This window comes from Ictalurus punctatus, chromosome 4 (assembly GCF_001660625.3).
Source record: "Ictalurus punctatus breed USDA103 chromosome 4, Coco_2.0, whole genome shotgun sequence".
Lineage (NCBI taxonomy): Eukaryota > Metazoa > Chordata > Actinopteri > Siluriformes > Ictaluridae > Ictalurus > Ictalurus punctatus.
Window position 1 is genome coordinate 9,442,487 of NC_071284.1, and position 15,396 is coordinate 9,457,882.

General features: G+C 39.3%; 1 protein-coding gene across 3 annotated transcripts in view; it reads right to left on the reverse strand.

Annotated features, from left to right (window-relative positions):
* The window catches only part of zgc:173742 (DNA topoisomerase I, mitochondrial), a 57,446-nt gene extending 42,055 nt beyond the window's left edge, over nt 1-15,391 (reverse strand). Inside the window, exons 1-3 of one of the 3 annotated variants that reach the window (XM_047152805.2) lie at nt 15,203-15,391; nt 14,138-14,244; nt 10,850-10,922 (exon numbers count right to left, since the gene is read on the reverse strand). In XM_047152805.2, the coding sequence (XP_047008761.2) occupies nt 10,850-10,922; nt 14,138-14,229 (165 nt within the window). In that variant the 5' untranslated portion in view covers nt 14,230-14,244; nt 15,203-15,391. Of the gene's footprint in view, nt 1-10,849; nt 10,923-14,137; nt 14,286-15,202 lie in introns of all 3 variants that reach the window. The other 2 variants (XM_047152803.2, XM_047152804.2) reach the window with 2 other exon arrangements.
* Nucleotides 15,392-15,396: the final 5 nt, after the last annotated feature.

Consider the following 15,396-nt stretch of genomic DNA (forward strand, 5'->3'; position numbering starts at 1 on the left):
TTCAAGTGGGCACCTTCCATCCTCGGTGTTTCGTCGACTAGCCCACGACACCTCAAGAGGGCTCGACGGTGATTCTGGCGTCCCAGCATCACCCCCTCCGTCCCCCACTCAACTCAGCCCAGCTTACTTACTTGTACCTCAGCCTTTCTTTCTTTTTATTGTGCTTGAGCTCCTCAGCCAAAATCTTTCCGTCTCAACCACAGCCAGGTGCTGCTCCTCTCTGCTGCTTCAGATAAGTTCTTCACTGTGCGACGCAACTCTTGGCTTATTTTTCCACCTGAGAGTGCCACCAAAAACCTCCTACCAGATATTGTCCTGTGGTCTGGGTCAGCACGCCTTGTTCCCATGGCACTGTTAACTCTACCAGGTGAACAAGGCGTGCTGACCCAGACCACATGACAATATCTGGTAGAAGGTTTGTGCTGGCACTCTCAGGTGGAAAAATAAGCCGTTGACCTACATCTGCCAGCATTTTCCAGTCTCTAGCAGCTTCCAGTTGTCCTGGGCGAGGATTGGTTTTAACACCTTTTCTTGGTGGTTGCTCTCCTGAGCGGAGGAATATTGTCTTTTGTGTGTAATGTTTTGATAGAACAGGCGGCAACTTATTGGTCATGTTACACTTGTGTTCCAATGCTAAGGCCAAACATCGCAGCACCTGGACAGGGTGCCAAGTAAACCGTCCTTGGCTAAGAGCCACCTTGCATCCTGTCAAAATGTGCCTTAATGTTGCAGGTGATGAACACAAAGGACATGAGGGATCCTCTCCTACCCAAAGGTTTAGGTTCTGTGGTGATGGGAGAACATCATATGTTAACCTCATAAGGAAACTGATCCTGCCCTGTTCCATTGATCATAGGTCTTGCCAGCCAATCTTGCTTTGTTCCACACTCTCCTATCTCATCCACTCTCCCTGCTTGCCCTGGGAAATGGCTTTTATACACCTCAACCTCTCCTCCTGCTTTTGCACCTCGTTGACCACAAGCTTCCTCCGTTGCGCTGGGGCTGCCTTGTGCCATATAGGAGGAGCTGAACTGAAACCAAGACCCCCTCTTCCATGCTGAACTTGCCCCATAATATCACCAACTTGAAGGGCAGCCTTTGCATCCTCCACAGCTTTCTTTGCCACCCACTTTCTTCCAGTTTTCAACACAGGTGTTGCCTCCCTTACGCATTTGTCGCGTGACTCTACTAATGTCATTTCCAGTCGGACCGTGGCACACTTAAACTCCTCGGTTAGAGCGGAGACAGGTAGCTGCAGTATTCCTTTACCATAAAGTTCCACTCTGCTGAGGCAGCGTGGGACTCCCAACCATTTCCTGATGTATGAACTGATTAAAGCTTCCAGCTTCTCTACTGTTGTCAAAGAAACCTCGTACACAGTCAGTAGCCACAGCAACCTTGGCAGTAGGCCAAACTGAAAGCACCAAAGTTTTAATTTGTCTGGTAAAGCGCTACTGTCTATGCTCTTCAACCCTTAAACAGCTTGTTGTCCAACTTCTCCCACACGAACTGTGTTTTTTAGATCTCCGTCGTACCATCTCCCAAGGCTCTTCACTGGCTTCTCAGACACGGTTGGTATTGCCTCACCATTAATGAAGAACGTTTTATCTACTACTTTACCTTTAATTATAGAGATACTCCCTGATATAGTGGGCTTAAATTAAATTTCATTCATGCCCATTCAATGTTATTGGTTAATTTGCCCAATAACCGATTAGTGCAGGCTACTGTTGTAGTCATGGTTGTCATGTCATCCATGTATGCTCGAATTGGTGGTAGTCGTATTCCAGAAGCCAAGCGCTCTCCTCCCACTACCCATTTTGGTGCCCTAATAATTATTTCCATTGCCATGGTAAAAGCCAGTGGAGAAATGGTGCATCCTGCCATTATTCCAACTTCTAGGCATTGCCATGTAGTGCTGAATTCTGAAATTGAAAAACTAAATTGCAAATCTCCAAAGTAGGCTTTCAGTAGATTTGTTATTGTCATTGGTACACCTAAAAAAAAACAAATGCTGCCCGAAGAAGTTCATGTGGCACTGAACCATATGCATTAGCCAAATACAGGAATGTCACATGAAGCTCCTTCCTCTCCTTTTTAGCTGATTGAATTTGTTGCCAGATCACATCGATGTGTTCTAAGCATCCTGGGAAACCTGGAATGCCCGCTTTTTGTATTGAAGTGTCAATGAAGCAGTTCTCTAATAGGCAAGTTATTTCTCTGGGCAATAATGCTGAGGAAAATCTTGCCTTCTACATTTAATAGGGAGCTAGGGTGAAACTGACTGATGCTGCTAGAATCTTTTTCTTTGGGTATAAAGACTCCACCTGCTCCGCGCCATGCTCTTGGTACAACCTGCTTTTTCCATGCTACTTTCATCAGATTCCACAAGATTCGTAAAACTCCCGAAGCACTCATGTGCACTCTGTACAGAACTCCATTAGGCCCTGGAGATGATGAAGCCTTTGCTTTTTTCACAGCTTTCCACTTAGGTACACGGTCCTCCATTTGGTATCCTGGTGGATTGATAGGTGGAATATCTGAAGGAATTGACATAGGCTCCTGCCTTTTAGAATCTGTATGCGTTTCCGCCAAATCTCTCTCCAGCTCAAACTTAGATGCCTTTAGTGTGCCATTCTTCTCACTGGTGAATAACTTCTTTACAAAGTCAAGTATTACAAAGCATTTAAAAAGCCAGACTGAAGTTTGCAAGTGATCACCAAGATGAAGACTGAGCATTTTGGAGGAGAGTTCTCCGGTCTAATGAAACAAAAACTGAACTGGCTTTTAACTCAAAACACCATCGTCCCAACTCTGAAGCATGGGGTGGCAGCATCATGTTATGGAGGTGTTTTGCTGAAACGGATCACAAAATAGATGGCATCACGAAGAAGGATTATCCAAAAATACTGAAATAAAACCTCAAGACATCAGACGGGATAGGTTACATCTAGGTTGCAAATCATGGTAACAAAATGGTTTAAAGACCACTAGAGTGGCCATCACAAATCCCTGACCTAAACCGCACATTTGTGCGGAACAGAACATTTGTGGACTACACTGAAAAAGCATGTCCGTGCAAGAAACATAACCTGACACCAGTTCTGTCAGGAGGAATGGGCAAAAATACCAGCAGCATATTATGAGAAGCTTGTGGAAAGCTTCAAGAAGATTCTAGTTAAGTGATTAAAAGCCAAATACTAGCAAAGTCTATGTAAACTTTCAGCCCGCTGAAAATCTGACGCAGTAAATAAATGCTGAAAAAATATTACCTAGATATTATCGAAAAAAAGTAGATCCCCCAACTGATCTAACACAGGAAATCTATGGTAATGTGGAGTGAAAAATCAAGATTGAATGTCTTTAGTGTAGACGCATGTAAGCTTTGGGCTTCAACTGTAACCCCAGTCTGTGCAAACATCCACTATGAACAAAACTATTCAGGATTTCTGTTCACGAGAAGTGCACTGGTTTACAGTATACACAGTGAGGGTGTTAACACGTGGCATGTTTTCCTCTAACATTTTATATGTAATGTTATGGGGGAAACGGCAGAATTTGGTCACAGTGGAATGCATGAAAAAAAGTTTTTCAGAAAAGCACAGACTGACAACAAGCACTTTTTAATCCTATAAGGTCACAAGTCAGGAGACAAAAGTGAATAACAAAACATGGAAGAGGGGGGATTTTGGGGGAAGCAAAAAAAAAAAATCTTCAAAAGTCTTGTTTGTGAGCAAATATAAGGAGATTTATGAACATAAGAGTCTCCAAAGTTTGGTCCTGAGCTTGGGTTACTGTCTGTAAGGAGTTTCTGTACATGTTCTCCCCATGCACACCTGGGTTTCCTCTATGGTCTCCGGTTTCCTTCCACCTCCCAAACACATTTTGTTCGTGAATTAGCTATACTAAATTGCTCCTAGGTATGAATGTGTGCGCTCATGGTGCCCTGAAACGGACAAACATCCCATCCTTGAATCCAGTGTTCCCGGAATAGGCTCTGGATCCACTGCAACCCCGACTAGGATTGTGCAGTTACTGCAGATGCACAAAAGACTTAATGATATGTTACAATGGAGCAATGTGACTAAAAAGAACAACTTGGCTAGTTTGGGGATATTGACTTGTACACAACGCTTGAATTGTGGTAGATCAGTGGTTGAGACGTTGGACTACTGATCGCTAGGTCATGAGTTCAAATCCCAGCACTTCCAAGCTGCCACTGCTGGGCCCTTGAGCAAGGCCCTTAACCCTCAAATTCTCAGTCATATAAATTAGAGAAATGTAAGTCGCTCTGAATAAGGGCGTCTGCCAAATGCCTTAAATGTAATGTATTGTGAATGTAATTTAATTCAATGCTTCAGATTCGAAGCCTTAAATGAGCATTTGCACCAACTACACTAACATATTTGTTTCCGTTTTATTACGAGAGAAGGAAAATGATTTCTTCCAAATGTAGTCAGGGACAGAAAGCGACGGGATAGCAGTGCTTGCAATGACTTTAATTTTACAGAAATGGAAGGATGCACACCTTTGCCCACTGGATTGAAGACTGACTTTTTTTAAATTAGAAAAAAATAAAATAAAATTAAATCAGGGGCCCTACCAAGACCTTTCATAAATTGCAAGACACTTTTTTGGACTATATAACTAGGGATATTAAGTTTCCTGCTGCTCTTTAATCAAGTTATCAAGTAATAACTGACTACATGATTATTCTTTCTTACTCCTGCTTGCTTTTAGTTTCATTTTTCTTTCTTTTTTGTAAAGCTAAATTTTTTTCCCCATGAAAATTGGACACAACTTTATCAATGTCCACTGTAATGTTTAAGCATGCAAAAACCAAATAAAAACCAGCAATTTAAAGCATCTCTACAAGTAGGAAATATATTTGTGTGTGTAGTTTATAATCACTGAAATGTGCTACGTGCAACTGTAAATATGAAATGGAAGGGTCATAAGATGAACAACAAAAAAAATAGGATATTTTTATAATAGTCTCTTTCCATGGCTTGTGCACAATGTGATAGATGAAACTGAGATTACTGGCTGCAGGCTTTCTCAGCTTCACTGCTCCAAAAACACCTGAGCAACCATATGGAGGGCTTGATTATTAGCTCATGAACTGGATCAAGTGTGTTTGGAGGAGCGAAAACTTAAAACTCTTGAGGGCAGTGCTCCTTCAAAATGGCAGACTGCTCTACTTTCTATCTATACATCGCTCTCGCCCGCTCAAATTATATATATATATATACATACATAAAATTAATGGCGTGCACTCCATTTATATTGGCACTCTCGGTAAATATGAGCGCAAAGAAGGCTGTGAAATATTGTTTAACCTTTTTTTTTTTTTTTTTAAATATATACATCACAAAAATACTCTCTTCTCATGGATATCAAACAATGAACAGCAATTATTGGCACCCCTATGAATTCACATGAAAAAAATATATTTGAAATATATTCCCATTGATATTTGACATTTTTTAGTACACCTGGGTGACTAGGAACAGGAAATTCTTCAACTATGACTTCCTGTTTCACAGGAGTATAAGTATGAGGTAACACATGGGTCAAATTCCCTTAGTCATTCATAACAATGGGTTAGACCAAGGAATGTGATGTGATGTGATGTGCGGCAAAAGCTTGTTCAGCTTCACAAAATGGGAAGTGGCTATAAGAATATAGCACAAGCATTGAAAATGCCCACTTCCACCATCAAGCCAGTAATTAAGAAGTTCCAGTCAATGTTGTGAATCAACCCGGAAGATGACACACACACACACACACACACACACACACACACACACACACCGGCCACTGTGTTAGGAACATCATAATAATGGGTGTAACCCCCCTTTGCTCTCAGAACAGCCTCAATTCTTTGTAACACAGATTTTGGAAACATTCCTTTGAGATTCTGGTCCATGTTGAAATGACTGCACAAATCACATATTTGATTCTAGAGACCACTAAAGTTCACTGAACTCATTATAGTGAAACAGTTTGACTTTTGCTTTGTAACATGGTGCTTCATCATGCTGGACATAGCCATTAAAGATGGGCAAATTGTGGCCATAAAGGGATGATCAGCAACAATACTCAGATAGGCAGTAGCATTGCAACAATGCTATATTGGTATTAATGGCCTAAATGTTTACCAGGAAAACATTCCCCACACCATTATACCACCACTCTGAACTATTCACACAAGGCATCTTGGGTCCATGGATTTGTGCTGTTACTGCCAAATTCTAACTCTACCATCTATGTGGTGCAGCAAAAAAATTTCAGACCAGGCCAAGTTTTTTTTTTCCGATTTTCATCTGTCCAGTTTTGGTGAGCCTGTGTCCACTGTAGCCTCAGATTCCTGTTACTGGCTGAGCAAGGGAACTCAATGTGGTCTTCCGTGATTTCAACCCACTGGCATCAAGTTTCCATGTGCTGTACTTTGTGAGATTTTCTGTTCACCACGGTTTCACCATTCTCCTCTAATCTCTCTCCAAAACAAGGCGTTTCCTTATGCAGAACTGCTACTCACTGATTGTATTGTGTTGTCCACACAATTCTGGGTCAACTGTACATTTACATTCATTCATTTAGCAGACATTTTTATCTAAAGCGACTTACAAATGAAGAAATACAAGCAAAGCGATATATCAAGCAGAAAACAATACAAGTAGTGCTACCATACAAGATCCATTAATTGAGTTCCAGAAGAAGCAAAGTGCGCAGAGTAGAGGTGTAAGTGCAATTTATTATTTTATTTTTTTTATGAGTTGGTTAGGTGTTCACGGAAGCGGTGGGTCTTTAGCTGTTTTTTGAAGATGGTGAGAGATTCTGCGGTCCGGATTGAGGTTGGAAGTTCATTCCACCACTGAGGACCAGTTAGTTTGAGGGTTCTTGTAAGGGACCTTGAGCAATGCTGAGTGGGGACTACTAAATGTCGGTCGCTAATCGATCGCAGATTGCGTGAGGGAACGTAGGCCTTCAGGAGAGAGTTGAGGTAGGGGGGTGCTGTTCCAGACAAGGTCTTGTAGGTGAGCATCAAGGCCTTGAATTTGATGCGGGCGGCTACAGGAAGCCAGTGGAGGCAGATGAAGTGGGGTGTGACATGGGTTTTCTTAAGCTGGTTGAAGACGAGGCGTGCTGCTGCGTTCTGAATCATCTGAAGGGGTTTGATGGAGCTGTAGAGACGCTGTGCGTGAAAGTCCCAAGAGATCAACCAGCGCCGCTGCTGGTGTGACTCAAGCAGGTTATTTTCATTACACCTTACACAATAAAAATATAAGTGGTATTTTACCTAAATGCTGTCTGGGTGTACAAGTGTTCCTAATTAAATGGCCAGTAACTGTATGCTTCTAATAATGTGCGTTCTTAAATTTTGTGCTCCTTTTCTCTCTTTCTTTTTGAGATAATGAGAGCATTCTTTGGAAAAGTTGTTCTGCTTATAACTATAATTTGCAATACAAGGAAAACAATTAAGAGTGATAATTTATAAGAGCTTCTATTATTATTTATAGATGATTGACAACTCTAGATCTATGATGCAAGAAACTTCCCTAGCTGTAGGCAGTTTAGTTAATGATGGCAGTAAATCAGTGTCACTTGGATGACAAATGTGTGTATTATATTCAAAAGTGATTTAGGTCCAACATATTGTATGAAAGTTTGAATAAATCTGTTCTTGGCAGGCTACTCTAATATCAGTAATAAATAAATAAATAAATAAATAAATAAATAAATAAAGTGTTGTCATACAGCCAGAAGCAAATTGGCCATCGGAAACTTCCCACAATTTTCCTGGTGGGTCATTCCATTTTCCTCTCACGCATGCGTTCGTACACCCCATGGACACTAGGACAATACCACTCAGAGTCTTATGACTAGATTTTCCATGTGTGTAGATGAGCCCAAGCTAGATAGCTGAGAATGTCCAAAGTAAAGTTTCAAAAAAGAGAAAGGGAAATGTTGGCTTGCATGAAATGACTAGCTAGTCCTGGTTAAAGCGGTTACCTTTCCAAAAATGGGAGCACCAGTGCTACTTGATGAAATAATGATGCATTCGACTAGAGGTCATAATTTGTCATTTCCAAAAACCAAAGAAAACGCTTCTCAATTAGGAATTCATACACTGGAACTCTGCTTGACTCCGAGTTCCGGAAGTGACATCAACTCAACATGGCTGCTCACAGCAGGAACAGTAAACAAAGTAGCACTTCTCATCTTTAAAGGAGTTATACAGTATATCCCAGTGATTGCTTTAGACCAGGGGTATCCAATCTGATCAGGAAAGGGCCGGTGTGGGTGCAGGTTTTCATTTTCAGTTTTTATTTGACTTACTGCTGTGTTAAGCATCATTCTTCACCCACGGCAGGAAGCCTAAAGCAGATTCCATTAGATTTGTTCTGATGCCACCACTATGTTTTACACCTGAAAGATTGTCCATCAAAACAGCAACAACAACGTGTTCCCATTTTCTAATTTCCAACAAAACCTACAGCATATAGAGCTATTCGGACAGGATAGGGCTATTTGGACAATTTTATATGGAGAAGTGGGGGCAATGTAATAATTACCAGAGCTTCTCTGTGATTTAATCCTGTGTGAACTGGTCATATCAGTTATTTTTCCAGACTGCGTGTTCCTGCGCTAGTGAAGATTACAGCTTCTTTTACCTCCTATAAAACTGTAAAAAAAAATAACCCCAGGGTAAAGTAATCCTGTGTGAATGTGCACACTTATTTTTTTTTTTTAGGTAGTTGATTAGTTCTCAACATTTAGTCCAGTCGCCAAACGCCACTATGACATAAGGACATTTAATCGCAAACTTATGGAAAAATCTCCTCCCCAAACTGAATGATTATGTACCGTTTGTTCAAACAGCGTTTGATAACGTCGTTCTCCTCAAACTGAAACTAAACGAAGCTTCAGCTCTCATCCAGTTGCGGCTTTTCTTTCGTTTCATCAATGTCATGTTGTATTTTCAAACACTGAGGTGCAGCACCATGTTACGTATGACGCACGGGGCTGCTGTGATGGGCCGTCAGCACACAAACGACAAACACACGCCCATCCCAGCGTTTTCTACAGAAATCTTATCCCATCAAATTGGCGATAAATATCACAGAGAGATCTGGAGAGATACGTCCTGAAAATGAATCCTGTCCAAATCGGGGTTAGGAAAGAGAAAATCTAAAAACCACTAGTTTATTTACGTAGAAAATTCCCATGCAAACTGCTATCCATCTGGTACAGTTCGTATTTCTTCTTTTTCTTTTAAAGTGCACCTATTATGGATTTTCAAATATTACCTTTCATGTAGTGTGTTATAGAGCTGTTTGTGAATGTAAAAAGTCTGCAAAGTTTCAAAACCAAAGCGCATGACAAACAGAGTTATTAACTCCCAAAAGAAGGAACCGATTCTGAACAGCTGAAACGAGTCGTCAGTAATTCCAGACTTACTTCCTGAACTAAACTACGTAGGTTTGTAACAAAAAGCCCACCTCTGGTCTTCATCAGCTGTTCACTGACAGCGGTAGACCAATCACAACAGACTGGGACATCTGACCAATCAGAGCAGAATATGCTCTCTGAAAGGAGGAGTTTAGAATGAATCACTGAATGAATCATTTGTGAGGTAAAGGTAATGCTGCAGTTTAAATTATGAGCACATTAAAGTGGTTTTTGACCTTGGATGCATCCAAATCTATAGTACGAGACCACTAAAACAAAATTAGGCACGTTTCAAATCCATAATAGGTGTGCTTTAAAAGATGGCATCTTTTAAAGCACTTCTGTGGATGTCACTCAGATCTCACTGCAAAATGCATGCAAAGGTTTTTTTTTTATTATTTATTTAATCTTTTTTTTTTACATGTTTCTTGCTGAACAATGAACGCATACAGTTTATCAGTTAACCGAGAGATTGTCTGGATGTTTACTAATACTGCTACGGCTGACCAGCACGTGCACAAGTTTCAAACTAACAGCTAGCTCTGGAAATACTGAAAGAATTGTAGAGCTCAAATAAGCTGAAACTGTTCCTCTTGCTTGACTGACTGAGGTGTTAAAGAATATGCTTTGCCCCCTGCAGGATGCCCAATTCCCCTTCCATTAGATTTGTTCTGACACCACCTGTTTTCTAGTGCTTTACAGCGGAAAGATTGTCAATTATATTCACGCTCCTCAAATATCTCCACTTTCTTATTTATCAACCAAACCTAGACGAAACCTGAAATCTAAAAACCCCAGGGTTTCCTCGGTAACCTTATATCAACTGAAGCCCGAGTCTTAACTCAGCAGGGGCCAGTTTAAATCAAGCATGAAAAAGTGGGGCGAGCAAAGAAAACCAAACCCTGCTGCACAGATAAGACGCTGGATGGTACATTAATCTAACTTGAAAGGACAGCTTACAAGTAGACCACTGAGAGACAGCTGACTCGGACTCATTAAGCAGAAACCCAACGCTGGAGCGCGCAGACTGCGTCACTGCCATCACGCGGCCACGCTGTTTGCCAAACAGCGTCATGTTCCAATGTCAAAAAATAACTAGCTGGCAGGACACAACTACATAAGGACTGCTGCATAATGGCAAAGCTGCATTGCTTTTACTGACAGCTCTTTAATTGCCTGTATAGATCAAGGCCACCCTATCTGTGTTTAACTAATTACATTCCTGTATAGTGGTCTGTAAGCGTTTGGGACTCGAACACCAAAGAAACAAGCCTAATGTGGATCTATTCATTAAACACGGATTCCTCTTACAAGCTGTATGAAAAACATTTAATTGAGCTGGGTAACTCAGGGTAAACCTCCCAGAGGTCAGATCTGTGACTGGAACAGGTACCTTGTGCTGCTTTGTGCCCTTCTGTTTCTGCTGGGCTTTCTCACTGGTTTCGGCCTTCACCTTCTTGAATTCGCTACAATGCAGATAAAGAGAGAAACACACAACTTTGGATATAAAAAAGATGAGAGGGGAAAAAAAAAGCAGAGGTGATATGATGCACTGTATTTTCTTTCAGTGGCATGTGTGGCAAAATGACAACATGCCATCTGAGCTCAACACGAAATGGTGGCGTTAATGACAGTTACACGAAACGCTGGCATTAATGACGGTGTCGATTCTTCTGCCTTTCTGATTAATTAATTACAAACGGATTTCTCTGCCTGTACTTTTTTCCCCATCCATATAATGCCTCGGATATTGTGCTAAATTAATTTATTCATAAAAAGACGGAGTACGATGCAGCGTTTAATGAATGCAATCTCCCGCCCACTCGCTTCACACTCAGTTAGATTAACGGTTGCTCGTGCAAATCGTTTATTTGGGAGAGCAATCTGTCCCTGTCTTTGGCTGTGACATGGAAGGCGTTTCCCACTGCAAAACATCCTGCTGTCTATGCTCACTTTCAGCTGTTGCATGTGAGGCTATTAACTCCATGTTATGTTCAGTTAAATAACAAATATTACACCATCAGTACAAAGTGCATGTTACTGACAGAGGCTGAGTGGAAAAATGATTCTAAAAATGTCACAGTCAGACAAGTCTGTCAGAGAAAATGAAACATTAAACATCAAACCGCTAACAATTAAACGGTTAGAGGTTGAGAAGACATTTTTTGTTTTAAATGTATTTTGGGTTTTTTTTTAAATTCCCCACACAATAATGCATAACCAATCTGGTTCAGTTGTGAATCATCTAGAGATGACATCTGTAACCAAAGTCTGAGCTTCTCTGGCTATTGTGTAGGAGTGCATGTTCATTTGTTTCACTGTTTCTTGCTATAGGAATGATATGCATATTGGAGGTCGACCGATAGTGGCTTTTACCGAGATCGATAACCAAGTACCTGCCGATAACCGATTAATCAACCAACAGTTTTTAAAAAAATATACTGAATGAAAATATAACACTCAAAGTAAACTATTGCTGAATTTTATTACAAAAATATATACAGTACTGACTGCACCATGAACATGTACTCTACTTTATTTTAATGAAAGACATATATAAATATTTAAAATAAATATTAAAGTAAATGAAAGATATGCATTCAAACTGAAACACAAAGTAACACTCCAAATAACAACTAGAAATAGAGACATCCAAAATTAATAAACACTTCAAATAACACAAACTTTGACAATGATAGTTTTTATTTCACCTCTAGAGGCTGCTCTCGTACTGTATAATGGCAGCCAACTCTTCTCAGCCGCTCCGCAACAGACGCAACAGGGAAAACTATCGATGTGGATTTTGCCGATAACCGACAGTCCCAGCAATCGGTTATAGGTGCTAATAAAACTGATCAATCGGTCAACCTCTAATCCACTTAGTCCATTAGTTACAGTGCCCTCCTCTAATATTGGCACCATTGGTAAGTATAAGCGAAGAAGGCTGTGAATTATTGTCTTTATTGTTTAACCTTTTGATCTTTTGTTCAAATAATTCACAAAAATATCAAATGGATATCAGACAATTGCAAACAAAACACAGGTTTCACGAAAAAATGATCTTTGTTAAATATAGGTGTGCAATAATTGTTGGCACCCCTATGAATTCATGTGAGAAAAATATATTTGAAGTATATTCTCATTGATACTTTACTTTTTTTTTTTTTAGGACACCTGGGTGACTAGGAACAGGAAATTGTTCAACCATGCCTTCCTGTTTCACAGGGGTATAAATATCAGGTAACACATAAGCCAAATTCTCTTAGTCATTCATAACATTGGGTAAGATCAAAGAATATAGCGGTGATGTGCAGCAAAAGGTTGTTGAGCTGTGTTTTGTTTGTAATTGTTTGATATCCATGAGAGCAGAATATTTTTGTGCATTTTTAACAAAATATCAAAAGGGTAAAAAATGAAATTTTCACAGCCTTCTTTGCTCATATTTACCAAGGGTGCCAATATTAATGGAGGGTACAGTATTTATCCAGTAAAACACTTCAGAGCATGCTTTTATGGGAAAATAATCAATGACATGGAGATGTGGCTTGATATAAGTCACTTATCACCTTGAACTTGATTTCCCCCCCCCCCAGTAACAGCATATCTTTGTTAAATAACATCACATCATCATTCATTTATTATTAGGTTTAGATTATATCAAGCATCTGCCATCTAAATCCGTGTGAAAGACTTGCTATAGAAATGGTAACCCAATAGAACGAGCACACTAATAAATATATATATATATATATATATATATATATATATATATATATATATATATATATATATATTTTTTTTTTTTTTTTTTTTTTTTTTTTTGAGAGATCGTAGATCGTAAGTTTACATACCTCTTACAGAATCTGTAAAATGTAATAATTAGAAAAAATTCCAATAAGAGAGACAATAAAAATGGCATTTACTATATTTAGTCCTGCCCTGAATAAGCTATTTTGCATAACAGATGTTTACATATAGTCCACAAGACACAATAATAACTGAATTTACACAAATAAACCAGTTCAAAAGCTTGATTCTTAATACTGTGTGTCGTTACCTGGATGATCAACGACTCTTTTTATGTTTTGTGATAGTTGTACATGAGTCCCTTGTTTGTCCCGAGCAGTTAAACTTCCCACTGTTCTCCAGGTCCTACATATTCTTTGCTTTTCCAGCATCTTCTGCATATTTGACCCCTTTCCAGCAGCGGCTGTATGATGATGAGATCCATCTTTCCCCACTGAGGACAACTGAGGGACTCGTACACGACTATTACAAACGGTGCAAACATTCACTGATGCTCCAGAAGGCATAACACTACATTAAGAGGAAGAGGGCGTAAAATTTTAAACAGGTATTTGAACATGCAGTATTAAGAATAACGCGTATGTAATTTTTTATTACCCCTCTTATTTCTTTCTTTTTTTTAATTATTAACATTCAAGATTCAAGATTCTGCAAGGCGTATGTAAACTTATTACTTCAACTGTGAATCTATGATTTGCATTACAGCCATAAGTACTGTCAGAGCTGCTGTACTAGATGATTAAATCAACACCTTCTGATCGATCAGATCCAAGATTTCAGAGATTCTCTGATATATGGAATTGTACTGATGTTCAGTAATAGTGCTGTGGCTGAACAAAGCGTACAGGAAATTTAAACCAGCATTAGTACTTACAGGTGCGTGTCTCCGCTGGAAAGGTCATCACTCAGCACTGCCGCTTTGGTTTTCTTCACCTTAACCTTCTTCACTTTGTCCTCTTGAGGCATGGTTCAGATGCCACGCTGGAGACAGGTGATCAATAAAATGTGTAGAACTAAAACTGCTTAAAACACACACATACAGACACACAAGCTGTGTGTTACTTTTAATTTAAACATATTAATTAAACAGCAATAGGCAAAGTATATATATATATATATATATATATATATATATATATATATATATATATATATATATATATTTTTTTTTTTTTCAATTATTCTATCTGATAAAAATACATCAAAAATTCATCAGACACAATAATCATGAAACATAATGCTAGTAGGCTAATCACACTAAGTGCACTATTCTCTGGTTATCCCATTTATTTAACATATATGTATACATTTTATTAGTTATTTCCAAATTCAGATTAAATGAAACTCTGGTTAAAACAAAAACACACAATTCGGTCCAAGTACCAATTGCCTTTTTTTTTTTTAACTAGCTAGTTAGTATAGGATCATTGTAGTAGTTTCCTAACAACCTATAGCGAAGACTTAAATGCCTCTACATAGGATACATGTAAAAGCCACTGTTTCACACTCTGTGTAGTGCGCCTATCTAGGGCACACAGAGGGGTTTAGGATTCTACGTGCGTCCCTTATCCAATTCTTCTCCTTAAAAGAAATTCTTTGTTTGTTGTTGTTGCATTTTTATTCGCATTTAAAATTTAACTCCACATACTCACTCCTGACTAAGTATGCATTTTAGGACGCCTTAATAATTATTTTGTTAGCGATAAAACACTAGTATATCCGGCATTGAAGCTAGCTCAAGTAACGCTATGTAGCCAGGTGTCATCGGCACTTAGCGTGGCTGACGCGCACGCTAAGGTTAGCTAAGCTACTAACAGAAAATCTTATATTCAAATGCAGTTTAAATTATGATGAAAATTATTGTGACATATATATATATGGCTGAAAATATATTATATGTAAAACGCGAAAGACGCTAAGGGGCATGTACAAGTTATACCTGGCTGATTAGCTGCCACTCAGACTTCTCCTCACGGCTGGCTCAGAGCAGAGCAGCACGACTGAAATGCACTGTGGGATTGGAGCGTTTTGTAAATAGACAGTTCACTGACACACGGTTTATTAGACACAATTTATGTGAAGAGATTCGGGTTTTTTTTTCTTTCCTTCTTCACACAATATTATTGTTGTATT